We start from the raw sequence: 16,933 nt of genomic DNA, 5'->3' as shown, positions 1-16,933 counted from the left end.
TGGTTCTTTGGGTCCTGACCCAGCTTTCATGACCACAGGTGAGGGTAGGAATGAAGATTGACCGGTAGATCCAGAGCTTTGTCTTCCTCAGCTCTCTTTTGGTCACAACGGTGCGGTAGAGCGACTGCAGCTCTGCCCCCGCTGCTCCGATTCTCCGGCCAAACTCACGCTCCATCGTCCCCTCACTCGTGAACCAGATCCCGAGGTACTTGAACTCCTTCACTTGGGGTAAGGACTCATTCCCTACCTGGAGTAACAATCCACCGGTTCCCTGCTGAGAGCCACGGCGTCAGATTTAGAGGTGCTGATCCACGGCTGGGTTTTAAATGTTGTTGGTAAATGTTTAATGTGTTTAGGTGCCGGTAATGGAGCTCTGGAATCAGGCTTTTGTGAGTCCCCTAGCAACTCTTTAGGTAATGTACAACATGCAATAAACACCTTTTAAACTTTGATATTTTTAACACAACAATGTGTGAGTGAGGCTCTAAAACCTTTCTACATGTGAGGATTGTAAAGTGAACATGTGTTGAAGACCTATTTCTGATGAATGCGGCACACAGGCCGCCCCACACGGGTCATCTTCTGCTGCCCATCTGTCTCATTGTATGCTTTCTGGTTGTTGCTCTCTGTAATTTATTTATCCGTTCTCTCCAGATCTTCTTCATAAGCCTTTCTGCTCCATGTGGCTGCTGGTGGGCTGTATAAATCCTTTACAACAGGATTACGGAGGCAGAGAAATGCTGCTGGACACGTCCATCTCTGATTGTTCTGCGATCCAACATGGCACACACACACACACACACACACACGCACACACACACACACACACACACACACACTGTGGATCCAGGTCAAAGGGCAGTGATCTGACCTAACCTGACCTGCAGCATGTCCATCTGTCTGTCTGCAGTGGGCAAATTCAACAGAACGACTCTCCTAGAGCAGAAATGTCGGCTTTGTTTGCCACTAACATGCTGATGCAAACATGTACATAAGGCTGTAATATGCAGACCATTGGACTGATAATGGATGAAGACAGTTTCAAAATTCTCGTTTTATTTTATTGACACATCAGAGGCAAAGGTTTATGCAGAGGGACATTTGGGATGTCAGTGTTTATCACTTCCACAGCCGTAATAACACACTGCACGTCATGACTTAGGGAATAAAAAGGTCTATAAATCAAATATGAACTGAGGGAGGAAACAGTTAAGTTTGGTGTCTGTAAGTGCGACTGAAGTGGAGATTTCTGTGTGGAAAATAAAGAGAAAAATGCCCTTTAAATAATCATAATGAACTGTATTTATAAATCACCTTTTAAAGCAGAGTTACAAAGTGCTTTACATGGTTTGTGCTTTAAAATTGGTCAGTGCAGATGTCTCCTTGGGGGACTTCCCCCCAGCCCGCCCTTCAGGGATGATGGTGTGTGTGTGTGTGCATCACTGTATAATACACTTGTTAGACCCAGTCCAAACATTAACTTCTTCTACTACTGTCATAATTCATTTATCAGCCTACGGAGAGAGAAATCAAAGGTAACTTTGCACGCAATGTGTCCTGTCAAGTCACTAAGTCAGAGTAAAGACAGTGCCAACACTAGTGTGGTGCAGACTGGAGGACACTCATACCCACAGTATGGCAGCCTTCACTGCAGCTGAAGGTAGTGCTTTCTGCCCCTCCTCCAGTGGGCACCACGCCCCTCCCTGCCTCACCTGACTCACCTTACAGACGCTCTGAAACTCGATGCCAGACCACAAAGGCGCCTGGACATAGGCCCCAACTGTAGCTGTCAGAGACCCCCAGCGTCTCTGCGGAGTCCGACAGCCTCCTGTGGGCTGACATGGAACCAGCGTACGGGGGTCTGGGTCGCTGTGTGTGCTGCTTCTGGCTCGCAGTAGCCTTTGACATTGTGGGACTGGTGGTTCTTCTCATCGGGGTGTTTGTGAACGTGTTCTTCTATGACCTGCTCATCTACGCGGGGGCCATCGTCATCTTCCTCAGCCTCATCTGGTGGGTGTTCTGGTACTCCGGGAACATCGAGGTGCCCCCGGCGGAACTCGAGGATGATGTCGGGTTACTGAAGAAGGGCAAGGGCGGGTTGAGCGGCCTCGGCGGCGCGGTGAGGCGCCTCTCCAGCCGCGTGTCCAGCGGCATCAGGACGTCGTTCCGTGGGAACGGCGCACCGTCCAGCAGCCGCACGGGCCGCGCGCAGAGGTCAGCCGGAGCCCCGCCGAAGGCCCCGCGGACGGAGCAGGTGGCCGTTGCCATGGCGACGGTGACCCCACAGGAGGATACCCCGCACGCCGCCGGTCCCTCGGGGCCGGATAGCGGCGTAGAAATGCCGCACACAACCACAGAGACTTCACCTACGTAGTGTGGGCCGACAGGTACGACCTTAAGCTGCAGAAGGCTATTTTTCCCATTTCTATGCATTTACTGTTTCTCTCTCACTATTTTAGTCTCCTGTCATATTATAGTCTATTATATTATCAGAAATTGCATTCCTGTAGTTTATTGCACACTAGTTAGTTTATTATAGGTCGTATTCGACTTTGCTCCACTAAGCCCATGTGTCCTGTTATGCACATCTGGCCTCTGAGAACAAGGTTAAGGAGCCTGGGATCTGAAATTCAACACTATGCTAAGCAAAAAAATATGCTCTAATGGAGATAATAATAATTAAAAAGACAAATAAATAATCATCATCCCTTTTAGACCCTTAGCCTATACTCAAACATTTGGCAATTAGACCCTCATGGCCTCCATGTAACAACAGCCTGAGGTGAAGGCCGAGCCAAATCCCCCAATGTGACCCCCGACCAATAATGACAATCTTCTTTTGTACATTTTTTCCTGTATTTTAACCGTGCAGTAATATTTTTTGTAAGTCCTTTTGTCTCTTGGTGATGATTGCAGGGAGGTTTCAAAGGCCCCCATCACACTACAGGGAATCTAATTCTACATCCTCAACGCAATTTCAGTCAAAAGCAACTGGACTGGTTATTTATCTAGGAAGACGTTTCACCTCTCATCCAAGAGGCTTCATCAGTTCATGTACGCATTGGACCAGGCTGGGACTGGACCAGGACCAGGATTAGGACCAGTCCCAGCCTGGTCCGATGCGTACATGAACTGATGAAGCCTCTTGGTTGAGAGGTGAAACGTCTTCCTACGACAAATAACCAAGTCCAGTTGCATTTGACTGAAATTGCTTTGGGGATAACGACGACCTGGACGAATGAGAACATTCACAGGCTTAATTCTACCTTTTATAAAATCTGTCATAACACCACGTGTCATGTGTGTGTTAGTAGAATAGAAACCTGCCTCAGATCATTAAAAACCCAGGTTCCCAGTATTAATATAATGTTCTCAGTGGTAGCTTTGCTTTGGCAACAAATGGCCTTAAGACAATATCACAAGAATAAAGCATGTACAAATAGCCTATATGATATTTTAGCCCTAGAATGAAGCTAAATCTGACCGATTCAAATCCTTTTTACTTTGATATTAGTGAAAATAAGTAGCCAGACATCAACAAAGTAAGGTATGTCTTTGTTCTCTTTCACTCTGATGCAGTTTAAATGAAGAACTAAACTAAAGGACTACCTGTGCCTGTGGCTGTAAACCTTCTTATCACGGCATCAATCATTAACCACGGTCCACTGCTCACTGATAGACACGCCCTTAGTTTAAACAACAGCAGGCTTAAGGAAGTTCCTCGAAGACTTTCTGATCATCACGTATCAACTCAAAACTCATCTCCAGTCTGTGCACGCGTTTTAATGGTGATGTGTCTCCTCCACAGAGACGTGAGAGCCGGCCTACATCGTCTCCAGCTGCCTCCAGTTGCTGCTTAACGGGTTTTTTCCACTGTTTCAGAATCAGGTTTATTGCCAGGCAATTTTCATTGCAAGGAATTTGACTTGATTCGACAGTGCCTACATAAATATAACCATGAACTCAAGCAAACTAAACATATGGCATTGAATTATATACATGAAATATAAGTGAGTGTGTTTGTACGACCAGTGCAGGAGGTAGTGTGCAAGTTAAAGTGTCCAGTGAAATATAACACCTGTGATTTGGGTACGTTAATGTAACGTATGAGTTCCAGATGTCGTTTGTGTGTTTGATGAGAAATTATTAATAACCGATGATGATATATGGAAAATGGGCTGTTGAGTCAATGTTATAAAAATGTATATTTTCACAATAAATGTTGTGTTTTTAATCCATACGGCAGCATCACTTCAGTCTGTTTGAAATCCTAAGAGGAGAATGCGCTGGTTCTGCCTTTAGCCCGAGGGTGCCCAATCCCAGTCCTGGAGGTCCACTGTCCTGCGTGTTTTAGGTTTCTCTCTGCTCCAACACACCTGATTCTAACGATTTTCACAACTGTGACGAGTTTCAGCTGCTTGAAAACGAGCAGATTATTAGAGTCAGGCGTGTTAGAGCAGGGAAAAACCTGAAACATGCAGGACAGTGGCTCTCCAGGAGTAGGGTGGGGCAGCTCTGCTTAGAAGAAGAAGAAGAATGCCTTTATTTGTTCCGCAATGGGGAAATTCATATTTCACGTTACACACACAGGCCCGAAATACACACAGATGCACAGACAGGACCTATATACATGCAACTAATGGAGAGATGTTAGAGCGAGGGGGCTGCCAGTGACCAGCGTCACGAGGCGTTGGGGGTTCGGTGCCTTCCTCAACAGCTCCTCAGCAGTGCCCAGGAGATGAACTGCCACCTCTCCAGCCACCAGTCCACGCTCCATTCATGGTCCACACAGGGATTCAAACCAGCGACGCTCCGGTTCCCAGCCAAGTCAAGTTCCCATACCGGGAGTCGAATCGGGAGTCGAACCCAGGCCGCCTGGCTGAAAACCATATGGGACCTTTAGCCAGTCAGTTTTGTTTGTCAGAGGTTCAAGAGCAGGGGTGGGCAATCCCGGTCCTGGAGGGCCACTGTCCTGCATGTTTTAGGTTCCTCCCTACCCTAACACACCTGAGTCTAACAATAATCAAACTGTGACGAGCTTCAGCTGCTTGATAACGAGCAGAGCATCAGACTCAGGTGTGTTTGAACAGGGAGAAACCTAAAACATGCAGGACAGGGGTCCTCCTGGACCGAGATTGCCCACCCCTGTTCAAGAGAGTGATATAGACTTCCAGTTCACATCAGACAACCAAACACTTACCAGAACGTTGACTGATTGATTCAAAAACTACAACCCTTTTCTATATGTTTATGTGTCATTACTGCCTCTGCTGCTTTTAACAACAACGTGTCTTTCCCCAATCTGTAAGCTGCATACCCTCTTTTTGTTTTTGCTTTGATGTATCGTAGACAGGGACTACATGAAACAATAGTCTTGGTTAATTCTGGCATTTTTCTACCATTCATTTGCACTTTAAAATAAACTAAACTAAGACGTTCCCACAGGTGTTAGCTGTTCGTTCCATCCGGCTGTTAAGTCGTGACGTAACGCCCTTTCAAAATGATGATCCCCGGGTCCAAGCCTTTTATTTCTACAACACCGCAGTGCCATGTTCCCCGTTGTTTGAACAGATCTGAGTTTTTAAAAAACAACGTAATTGTCATTTTATGATGTAATGGTTCACATGTTTGACCTTTGTGTCTGTTTTGTTTCAACGGAGCATTTGGACCCAGAAATCTTATTTTGAAAGGGTGTTACGTCAGACTTAACAGCCGGATATCATTCATGGGTGGTAACTAAGATTTTCTTCATAAGGCTATTGATTCAGACTTTCTTCATTTTTATTTGAATAGTAAGAAGCAAAATAAAACATTATGATATACAAAGACACGGCTTGCAGGTGCAGTTATTCATACAGCAGGAGCAGCTTCAGACTACTCAGGTTTCAGCGGTGACCATTACCTTATTTGATTCCTATATTATGTTACTGGTTAATGTGACTTACTGATCCTTCCCGGGCACTGCAGCATGTTACAGGTTCAACTGAAGACAAATAGATCACATGCACTGGTGGCTAAGTTAGTTTTGGTGGCAGGAATACTGCTTTGGAAAAAGAGGGGCTGGCTGCAGGCTGCCTTGTTCCCACCCATGTTGATAACAAGCCTCGTTATCTAACCTTTGGAACCAGTCGGCTTTATTATACGGCTGTTTCCTCTGACTCCGCTGTGCTCGACTTCAGTATTATTGATTCTATAAGTACACTGTCCATTCAACCTATTTCAATAACACATGGAAAACTGATAAGAAAGTCCTCTTCAGCCTCTTATCCGGGGTCGGGTCTCGGGGGCAGCAGCTCCAGCAGGGGACCCCAAACTTCCCTTTCCCGGGCCACATTAACCAGCTCTAACTGGGGGATCCTGAGGCGTTCCCAGGCCAGTGTGGAGATCTAATCTCTCCACCTGGTCCTGGGTCTTCCCCGAGGCCTCCTCCCAGCTGGACGTGCCTGGAACACCTCCCTAGGGAGGCGCCCAGGGTTCATCCTTACCAGATGATCCTGAACCACCTCAACTGGCTCCTTTCAACGCAAAGGAGCAGCGGCTCTACTCCGAGTTCCTCACGGATGCTGAACTTCTCCCCCTATCTCTAAGGGAGACTCCAGACCCCCTCCTGAGGAAACACATTTCGTCCGCTTGTACCCGTGACCTGGTTCTTTGGGTCCTGACCCAGCTTTCATGACCACAGGTGAGGGTAGGAACCAAGACTGACCGGTAGATCGAGAGCTTTGCCTTCCTCTGCTCTCTTTTCGTCACAACGGTGCGGTAGAGCGAAATTAAAACAATATTGAATTAAATGTAGAAAAAATAGAATTACCTTCTTGTGGTTGTTTGCCTCCACCAACCAGTCAAGTAGTAGTTTACATCTTAACTGTCCAGACTTACATAATATATGAAAACTTTGAAGGTATTCAATGAAAGGTATTGAGTGTATTTTTTCTCTTCAACTTGACAAGACAGTTCTGTATCAGCACAGTTTCAAGGTTAGTGTCACTGACTCTGGATCTGACCAAATGTCTCCCTTTCTGTTCCTGAGTCACAGTGAAGTTGACCTTTGCCCCTTTGGATTGAACATGTCACCATCATCATTTTATCCTAGAAGACATTTGTGTTAAATGTTGTCGTAACTGTAGGAACTCTTGAATTATAGCCCAAAAGGTTATGTGTCACAGTGGCCTTGACCCTTGACCTTCAATATCTAATCAGTTCATCTTTGAGTTCAAGTAGACGTTTGTGTCAAAGGTGAAGACGTGACATATCATGTTAACGAGATGAGGACGGGCGTGAGGTTACGGTGTCTTTCACCTCCAAAATCCAATCAGCTCATCCTTGAGTCCAAGGGCAGACGAACCACCTGGAAATGCCTCTGGACACAGCTGTTGCCAGCGCAGAGGCACACAAACGACTTACATTATAGTGACATCATAATGCGACATTTATGTCACAAAAAAGGGGAAAAAGTAGCCGAGCTAGAAATCAATATTAAATGATGAGTGGGAATTGTACAAGACGACGCACGCTCAGTCCGTAATCAAATGAAATCAACTTTATTTATATAGCACCTTTCATACATGGTGCTTTACATCCCCACTCCCCACACCCTCATCCATGTAACACACACACACACACTACATTGCAGTATGCAGTGTGTCAGTGTGTGTGTGTGTGTCTGTAGACTCCCTAACTATCCAGGCCCGGACAACCCCAAGGGCGGCACCCCCGCAGGCAGGTCAGACAGTTTTCTGGGAGTGGAGGGCCCCAAAAGGAGAACAATGGACCTGAAAACTGATATATCTATATATATACATATTAATACATTAAGACTAACTGTTAAGGCCTTTCGTGCTATACCTGTGTAAGTTCATCAGTTGTCATTGTGAACAGACGTTGTTTAAAGAAAAACTCGCCGTTGCCATGGAAATGTTGACCTGGTTAGGTGCTACGACCAGAAAACGACCTCCAACGATATTGCCACCGTAGACAAAAACATATAAAGTTCAGCAAATGATAATAAATTTTCTCCCCGTCGGGGAATCGAACCCCGGTCTTCCTTCCGCGCACCGCGTATAGTAGTCCTTATTTCTCTTATCTTTTCCCATTCATTCTCTATGGTAGTTCTTATCACTACGACTGCCATATGTTTTTGGCCACAAGCGTGATTGTGGGGGCGCTGTTTCCCCCTTTGGGAACAGTCAGGAGTGTGATTTTTTTCAAACGGAGCAGCAGCAGAAAAACAATCAGTGCACGGAGTTTTGGCATAAACACGGACTTTTATCACAAACTAAAGTGTTAGTGACGGTTTGACTCGACAAAGGTAAGTGGGGCTCATGTTTCATAGTGCTAAATTAACTTTTTTCAGTTATAATTACCGGGAAATGTTTTTTTAACAGTTTTTTTGTGATAGCATCGACAGGTTGTAACTGTATTTACAGTCACCGTTACGTGACCTTATTTAAATTCATCAATTATCATTTGTTTGTTAACGTTAGTTAACTTAATCTCCACTCCACTCTTTCATCGTCTTTCTATTTAAAACGTATGGGAACTAATGGCTTTCGTGCTTTCCTTGTGTAAGTTCATTACTGTCGTTAATATTTCTGATACAGGGGAATAACGGTACACTTTGAATGAGCAGTGTGTATAACGTCTGTGTCTGTCTGTCCGTCTGCTGTACTGTACAGGTGTACACTTTGAATGAGCAGTGTAAATAACGTTACTACAGTGTGTGTCTGTTATAAAGCTTACATGTAAGATGGAGGTCGAACTGCTCTGTAACACATAAATGATAATACTGTATGTGAAACACATAATTAGTTATCATCTGTCTGTCTGTCTGTTTATTGTTACCTAGTCAAAACAAATGCTAAATAATGATTATATGATTGATGATACAATTCTGTGTGTGTGTGTGTGTGTGTATATATATAAATGTGCATGTTTACAATAGTGTGCATACATTTTTAATCATTACTATATAGTATGCATTGTGGTTTTCTATGCACAGGAGAAAATGAAGAAGAACATCTTCAGCTTCTTTCCAGGAAAGATGACCGTGTCCTTCAGAAAGGGCCCATCAGGCCATCTGCGTCAGGACCCCTCTGATGAAGCCATGAGGATGAAGACTCATCCCTCACTGCAGGACAAGTCTCCAGCTCAGAGACAGGACCTAGTGAGGACCAACGCCCTCACTGTGGTCCTTCAGCGGGGTGGGGATGTGTCGGACCGACAGGAGGTGATGGGGGAGTATCAACTTCAGTTCGGAAAATACAAGGGGAAGTCATTCAGGTGGCTTTTGCAGAACGACGTTGGCTACACCATCTACCTTATGCAAAAGGTAGAAGACGAGGAGCAACGTGGGACCTTCAATCCTCAGGGAGCCAGCAAAGACAGCCTGCTGTCATTTCTGGACCATGCCAGAAGCTTCCAGGAAGTAGAGGACCTGAGGGAGTATCTGTCCACCAGGAAGCCTGCTCCCCCCGTGGCCTCAGAGGGGGACAACGTGGTTGGTTTCGGACAGAGGGCCAAGGACACCTGGAGGCAGGTCTGGGAGAGCAGGGCAGATGGGTTTGCTGGCTTCATTCTGGGGGTGAAGTGTGTGAAGAACAGTAGGATGGACATGCTTCAGCGGTATATCCAAAGGCAGCAGACGGCCGAGTCTTCTCCACCACCTGTCTCCACCACATCAGCTGCCTCCACAGCGACATCCACCACACTTGGTCACTTCACAACCATGCACATACTGATTTATTGTGAACATTTAATGTACCTAACATGTCATAAATGTTATTGTTTAATCCCCTAGTGATGGAGGAGGACGAGGAGCTGGAGAGAGAGATGTTAGAGATGTCTCCGTCTAAATACGACACGGAACCAAGTAGGTGGATCTAGTTTAATACAAAGAGTTTTCTAAAGTCTTACTGTACATGATAAAAGTCTTATGTCCCCTGTGCTTTCAGGGCCATCAGCAGCAGTCTCCAGATCCCCGGCTGTGCCTCCAGCAACAGGTTTTTCTCCATCACTGTGGAGGGAAGATTCTGTTTCACCAGAATCCTCCTGCTATACCGTTCTCCGTCAACTCGTTTGTTATTTTGGCCGTGTTCTGGCCTGTTCTGATGCTTGTGTTCTTCTACTCTCCTACTAACTGAAGGAAATAACATGTCAGCGATGAGGGTAAGTGTTTTCTGTTTTTGCATGCTTTTTCTCAGGTTGTCATTCAAGGATCTGGCATGTGAAATATCTATCTAAGATATATTATAGGTTACCATGCCACATCCTTGAAGGACAGCTGGTGTGATTATTACAGTATCTGTTTATAATGTTTCTGTGCTTTGACGTTTGAAATAAATCACAGTTCACAGTCAACAGCAGCTGTAGTTTCAGTGTGTAGCAGCAGTTAGTGACAGAAACATTGTGAAGCAGAAACAAACTTGACGGTGTGATGACACTGACAGTGAATATGTTTGACAGCACACAGGACGAAGCCCACAGCTGCTGCGACTGTTCCCTCACCTGCTGACCCCGACGTCCCCTCTGTGACTGTCGCTTCTCTCAAAGGTTATTGTGTGTTCACTTCTTAAAACCACCCTGAACGTTGTGTGATGTTATTAATGCACGTGCTCTGTGACCAAACAGTGTGGCCTTTGCGCTTTAATCCCACAGCCACGCAGAAGGCCCCGCTGCCTGTCCCTCCTCAGCTGCTCGCCCTCGCCACACAGCTGGGGATAGAAGAGCAGCCACCCAGTGTGTTCAGACCAAGTATGTATCCTCTACATGTGTGTCTCACATTCATATGCCTTTTATTCTGATGAACAGAAGTCAGTTTTTCAATGTGTTATACTGTCTAACACTCATGTGAAGTAATGATAACATCTGGTGTCTGTTTTTTCCAAAGCACCTGGAAAGCCGGTTTCCCAGAGTTCTTCTGTAGAGCCTGGGATAACAGCATCTCCATTTCTCCCTGAAGGTAGTAAATGCTTTATTAAGGAATATCTTACAGTTATTTTAATGTGTATGTTTTACACACATTTCCTGTTTTATCTCACCATCCTAGATTCATCATCAAAGAACCCTGCTCCTGTGGAGGCACAGAGAGACACTGTCCTGCATGAAGGTATGAACTTCTGCCACACGGTGGTCATTAATACAAAGCTCTCTTGCCTTTTTTCGCACCGTGTATGTACCGTATTGTTTGATTATGTTTTTCAGCTCTGCCATGTCCAGCACCTCCTGTCCCTTCAGTCTCTGTCCCAGGCTATGATCAGGACGTTGCACACTGGAACTGCTCCCAACAGCAGAGACTTTGGATGAAGACTGAGATGGAGATGTTGGGGCTGTGGCCGGGGTCACATCCAGTACGTCACCTTATGAACATGCTGTCTCTGTGGCGTTATCCCCCCCAGCCTGAGCTCATAGACTCAATCTCTGAGCTGCCTTCACCGAAATACTTCCAGCTTCATCCGTTTTTTATTTGGAAGCCAGAGCACGCAATCATGGAGAGGGTGAGGAGCAACTACATTTTGCCCTGTCTTCATGGTTGTCTCAACCCTCAGGTAGCTTCTTCTGGCGTTGGAAGGCCAAGAGTCATCATTGGCACCAGTGGTCAGTATTATATTCTTGCCTCGCGGCTCACCTGTAAGGCTTGCAAGAAGTGCTGGCATGCTGACAAGCCCCAGTGGCTGGAGAAGCTTCCAGAGCGTTTCCAGAACATTGTGCCGGCATTCCTGACCTTAAAAAAGGCCATCTGCAAGTCTGTGATGGATCAGATGCGGCGCAGCAGCAGATCACCAGAGGACATGTCCAAGCAGCTGACTGAGGCACTCCATCTAAAATATGAGAGAGCTCACCTGGCCTACCTGCTGAGCGTGCAGAACGTAAGGGATGCTGAGGCAGGAGCTTACGGCCAGCGAACCATCACTGGGCTCCTCAGAAGAACTGACACTCCAGCTCCATTTGGAGGATATTCCGATGATGATGGCTGGTGCGGAGTGTCTGTTTCTGCACACTACCTGGTCGACTGCCTCATCCGGGAGTATCAGCGGCAGGAGCAGCTCCTCAATCTGCTGCTGCAGGGGACCTTTGGACAAGCCTTGAGGGCTGATCACACCCGCAAAGTGGCGAGGAAGGTGGTGCTGTCGTCCGGCACCATGTCTTCCTACGCCATAATGAATGAGAACTGGATGATTGTGAGCTGGGTGATGCTGCAGTCAGAGTGTGATCGGTCCCTTTATCCGATGTATGATGGTCTGTCCCAGCGCTACTCTGCAGCAGGAGTGGAGAAGGCAAGCTGCCAGTGGGTGGACAGGTAAACACACTGTCTTTCAATTCAACTGAATTAGATTTTTGGACTTATTCTTCATATAGTTTTGTTTATTGTAGTGTAATCTGACTCCTCTTGTTAGTAGTCCAAATTTAAAAAAAACACACAAATAGATAAAAAAGTATATTATTTCATAATAATGCTTGTTTGTGTATTTAGGATCCTCATCAGCTGTTCTTCCTGTAAATATAATAAGACCTGCTCTGTAGAAAACACATTGTTTGTAATGAGATTTCTTTTCTACGTTTTAGAGACTGCTGTGCTGCCTTCAGGATATTGCAACCCGGGCCTCAGGAGCACCTTTTGTGGGACCACTGGAGGACCTCTGAGGCCACTATTGCACAGGCTACCACCGGGAACCTTGAGAACAGCAGCGCATCCAGAAGCAGGTTCAACAAGAACATCACTATCAAGCTGGACTTGTTTCATTGCATGCGCCGCTTTACAAGGGAGTGTGTCTCAGAGCACCATCCTGTGTACAGCTCTTTCTGCCAGTTCCTTTCTGCAGCGTTCCTTGTTGTGGACCAGAGCGACCTGAAAAGGCTCCGGGAGGCGTACAACTTCTGTGGCATATCCCCTGCTAATCCCACCAAGCAGCACATCAGGGAGCACTGTAGGACCAGGGTGCCACAGCCCAGAGAACTGCTGCAGAGAGTGGAAGATGTTCTACATAACTTCCACCTCTCAAAGGACGCCAATGATGTGCTCCTCTTTAAGGCCTCCATGTTGAAGGTGTGGCAGATCCAGCGTGTCCACATCCTAAGAGGCTGCCTGAGCGACCCAGAGGTAGGGGAGGGAACCCTGTACAGGTTTGGTGGAACCTTGCAGCTCAACTACACCAAGGGCGCAGGAGCTGCTGTACCTGTTTGGATCCCTGTGAGAGGCACGTCTCAGCAGGAGGGCTTCCACCTTCACCAGGCTCACTGGGTCACAGGCAACCGGGTGTCCTGTGAACTGTTCCAGGCTCAGGCAATGACGGGAGTGGTGCGCTGGAACTTCCAGAGGCTGGTGGACCTGAAGCTACCTGATGTGGAGCTGCCAGCTGTGTTTGACCCCCTGTTGATTTCAGAGATGAATGCAGCCTCAGTAAAGGTGACAGGGAGGCCAAAATACTCAATGCTGCAGACAACCAACAGGGACACAGGGGAGAGATTTGGACTGCAGTATGTGGAGCCAGGCTGTCGTCCTGTGTTCTTAAACTGGGACAAGAACAGGACACAGCCCAACATCTCAGCTGCTGCAGCCATGGAGACAGAGGATCCCTGCCCTGCCGCTGTGGTGAGCACGGACTCTCAGGTAATCTAGGTTTATGACTCACTGTCACTGACTGACTGACCTGCAGACTGGCCCACTGAATCACTGTATTGATGCTGTTTTTCAGGAGAACAGTGAGGATCCAGGAGGAGCAGCACCTGTCCTGTTGTCTATGCAGCAATCAGAAGCAGTTCCCATGTTTCAGCAGCCGTTGACACCAGCTCCTGCCACAGCCAAACTAGAGACTCAGTCTTTGACAGATACAGGTAACTCAAACCACCCAGGGAGGGGAGGTGGGTGACACTTAAAAACAGTTTGAAACAGTTTGCTCGGAATAAAGTTCATGACAATCATTTATATTTTGTCCATTAGTAAGAATTAGTAAGCTAATGTATGCAAAATGCGAAAATGAAGGGAAAATATAATAAATGTGACATATTGAACAGCTCAAAAAACAATATGATAAACATATGCTTTGTTGTTTAAATCTGCCAGGGGTAGCACCACTGCCTGTTGCCTCGTCTCCCAGGGCCACCCGCACCGGACCCATAAGGACTGGAGGTCTTATTCAGGTCCTGGATCACGGCCGGTGGCCAGAAGCCATGAGAGCCGCCATCGACGGGCTTCCAATTAAACACCATGGCGTGAAAGACACTCTGAAGCGGGTGGATGCAGACTATGCTGCCATGGTCCAGAGGACTTGCACTGACCCCAACAGCCTTCTCCATCCAACCACATGGCAACATATCTCAAGATATGTAAAACATCTGGCCAAGCTAAAAAACACCAGCTCCTCCATCAACACAAGCACAGAGAAGGTTCTTGAAAGACAGCAGCTGTGGCAGAGTTTGACCACAGGCAGTCAAACGGTCAGTGTGCCTGTCATCACCCTGCCTCCTGCACCTGTTAACCCTCAACCTGTGGCTGCGCCCCAGGATGAGTCACTGAGTCGGGCTACAGTGGAGAAGATTGTGAGTGAGGTCCTCCAAAGACAACAGCAACATCAGCAGCAGAAGAAGATAACAACCAGAAACTGTTTAGCCTGCGGTCAGCCAAAGTCCCGGTATCTCTGCGACGGCTCTTCGGTTCATTTCTTCTATCAGGCAACAGCAGTAAAGTACTTTTACTGCTCCACGAGGGTCTTTAAGACATACAAAGATGAAGACCTCACAAACCCGCGGATGCCTTTTGAGGAGTTTGCAGCGTCTCCATTCTTTGAGCGGGAGCTGGAGGGTGCCAGAAAGCGAGGCGCAGAGTGGAGGAGAGTGGTAGAAGAGAGAGCGAAGAGGAAGTCAGCGGTGCAGCTGCCTACAGGTCGTCTGTGCAGGTTCTGTCACCAGCCGCTGAAGCAGAGCCCACACAGCCACCACATTCACGCCAGCTTCCCCGGAGTGCCGGGGAAATACATCTACTGCCCCACCAGAGTGCTCTCCCTGTACCAACCACAGGGCATGGAGAAGGAGATGACCTGGACAGACTTCAAACTCTCTGACTTTTATGAGGCTGAGAGGGACCGATGGGTCGCAGAGAAGGGAAAGTGACTGCATACCCCCCAAACCCCAGATATACCTTCAGAATCACATACACACACACACACAAACACACACACACACACACACACACACACACACACACACACACACACACACACACACACACACACACTCATACACACAAACACACACACACATGCACACACACACACATACACACACACACACAAACACACACTCACACACACACTGTACATGGCTGTGGCTACATGTTCATAACCAAAACATGGATTTTTTTATTTTATAAATGAAAATGAAGATGCTGAAATTAAAAATATAAAAATAAGTGGTTATTAATATATTATAATGTATAATTTATTTTAAAAATACCACTAATTATAGAGAAAGGGGGGGACTAAAGAAATTATACCTCTTCCTACTCCTTTTCAAATGTGTGAATTTAATTTTTTCTTTTTTGTTTGCTTGAGATGGTGAGATCATTTTGCTTTATTATTGTTATTTTTAGAATAATTTGTTTGCTTGTTTTCTGTGAATTATTATATTGTATATATTTATGAATGCACAAATATCTGCTGTATTTAATCTGTGATCTCTTAATCTGCTATTTAGATTTTGTGTGTTTTAGAATTTAGCTGTTTTTCAATAAAATATTTCATATAAAGCATCACTGTGACTGTCTTTACCTGGGAGGGGGAGAACTAGTCATAAAGAAATGATTTTATTAAATATTATAGTCTATTATTGTGTTTACTTCATGGGTGAAGTAATAGTGATACAAAATAAATGAATTAAATATTATAATCATTAATGTGCTCAGCTGTATGCTTACGCATCAACACAATATATTAATGAAACCTTAGTATAATACTAACATCATTTTGGAAATTAATATCTTTCTTGTGTGATTATTTAAACACTGTTCTTTATGTAAATCACTGTCTAGTGTTTAATCTATTATTTGTATTGCTATTATTATTAAGTTCAATTCAAGTAATATTATTATCACTGCTACTTTAGTTCAATTCATTTTTTACCAGCAGCAGCATGTAAAGGTTGCATTATTGTACATTCTTTAAATATTATGGTTTTATCATCTAATTATCATCCTAAACAATTCTTTCTACAAACAAATTGTGATTAGTTTCACTTTAAACGACTGAATCTGATAGTTTTGTGTTATAAACGCATGCTGTAGTTTAATATTCTTGGTTATATATGACAGTTATTGTTTGACTCTTGCCGGGATCGAACCTGTGACTTGCTTGCAGGGCCTTTTTTTCAAGGAAAGTCCTCTATACCTATACGCGGGTGGCCACCTTCTGACAGGCGGAGATACTGTCCACTATACTAACGAGGAAGGGATGAGATCACACGTGACTGCTTCGGACGAATCATTGAGCTTCCTGTCCATTGTGCTCCATTCTTTCCCCCTTCTTCTTCTTCTCCTTCTTCTTTTAACGGTTGGTTCAGTTTTAGGTGCGTTCCCGCCACCTTCTGGTTTGGAGTGAGCTGATACCGGAACATGAGTTTGTTTCACCTCTTTTGTACGTAATTCTTTGTACTAAAGTCGATTTATTCCAATGGGATGTTTTTGCCAAACTCCTTCTTCCGGTTTTTTCCAGTTTGCGTCGAGTGCTTTGAAGAGAAATGAACTTTTGCGGCAGACTTCGGACGACGGTTTGCCTTAGTTTCCGTAGGATTAGCGATCACACGGAGAAGTACTACACTACCCACAATCCTAAGGGTCACAGCGACGTCTCTGATTGGTGGAACTCGTCGTTACCATAGAAACGTTACCCGACCCCGCGAACAGCGAGTGAGCTGTTACAACTGAATTTTACGGTTGGTATTTTTA

General features: G+C 45.7%; 3 protein-coding genes across 3 annotated transcripts; all 3 read left to right on the top strand.

Annotated features, from left to right (window-relative positions):
- Nucleotides 1-1,840: 1,840 nt before the first annotated feature.
- LOC310959436 (transmembrane protein 238) lies at nt 1,841-2,374 on the top strand (the record flags this gene model as incomplete). Its single annotated transcript, XM_083930776.1, has 1 exon — nt 1,841-2,374. One exon carries the CDS (start codon nt 1,841-1,843, stop codon nt 2,372-2,374), a length of 534 nt encoding a protein of 177 aa, XP_083786902.1.
- A 6,630-nt stretch (nt 2,375-9,004) lies between these two features.
- On the top strand, nt 9,005-10,522 carry LOC310959741 (uncharacterized protein; the record flags this gene model as incomplete). The annotated part of the gene is made up of 5 exons (XM_083931201.1): nt 9,005-9,710; nt 9,797-9,868; nt 9,951-9,998; nt 10,142-10,164; nt 10,469-10,522. The coding sequence occupies 5 exons, from the start codon at nt 9,005-9,007 to the stop codon at nt 10,508-10,510; spliced, it is 891 nt and encodes a 296-aa protein (XP_083787327.1). The 3' UTR covers nt 10,511-10,522.
- A 79-nt stretch (nt 10,523-10,601) lies between these two features.
- Nucleotides 10,602-15,105, top strand: LOC310959740 (uncharacterized protein; the record flags this gene model as incomplete). The annotated part of the gene is made up of 8 exons (XM_083931200.1): nt 10,602-10,749; nt 10,886-10,957; nt 11,045-11,104; nt 11,200-11,345; nt 11,544-12,295; nt 12,562-13,606; nt 13,692-13,830; nt 14,060-15,105. The coding sequence occupies 8 exons, from the start codon at nt 10,602-10,604 to the stop codon at nt 15,103-15,105; spliced, it is 3,408 nt and encodes a 1,135-aa protein (XP_083787326.1).
- Between the last annotated feature and the right edge of the window lie 1,828 nt (nt 15,106-16,933).

This window comes from Echiichthys vipera, assembly GCF_963691815.1.
Source record: "Echiichthys vipera genome assembly, chromosome: 17".
NCBI lineage: Eukaryota > Metazoa > Chordata > Actinopteri > Perciformes > Trachinidae > Echiichthys > Echiichthys vipera.
Note: the sequence above shows the minus strand (reverse complement) of the source record. Positions and strands in the feature narration are given on the sequence as shown.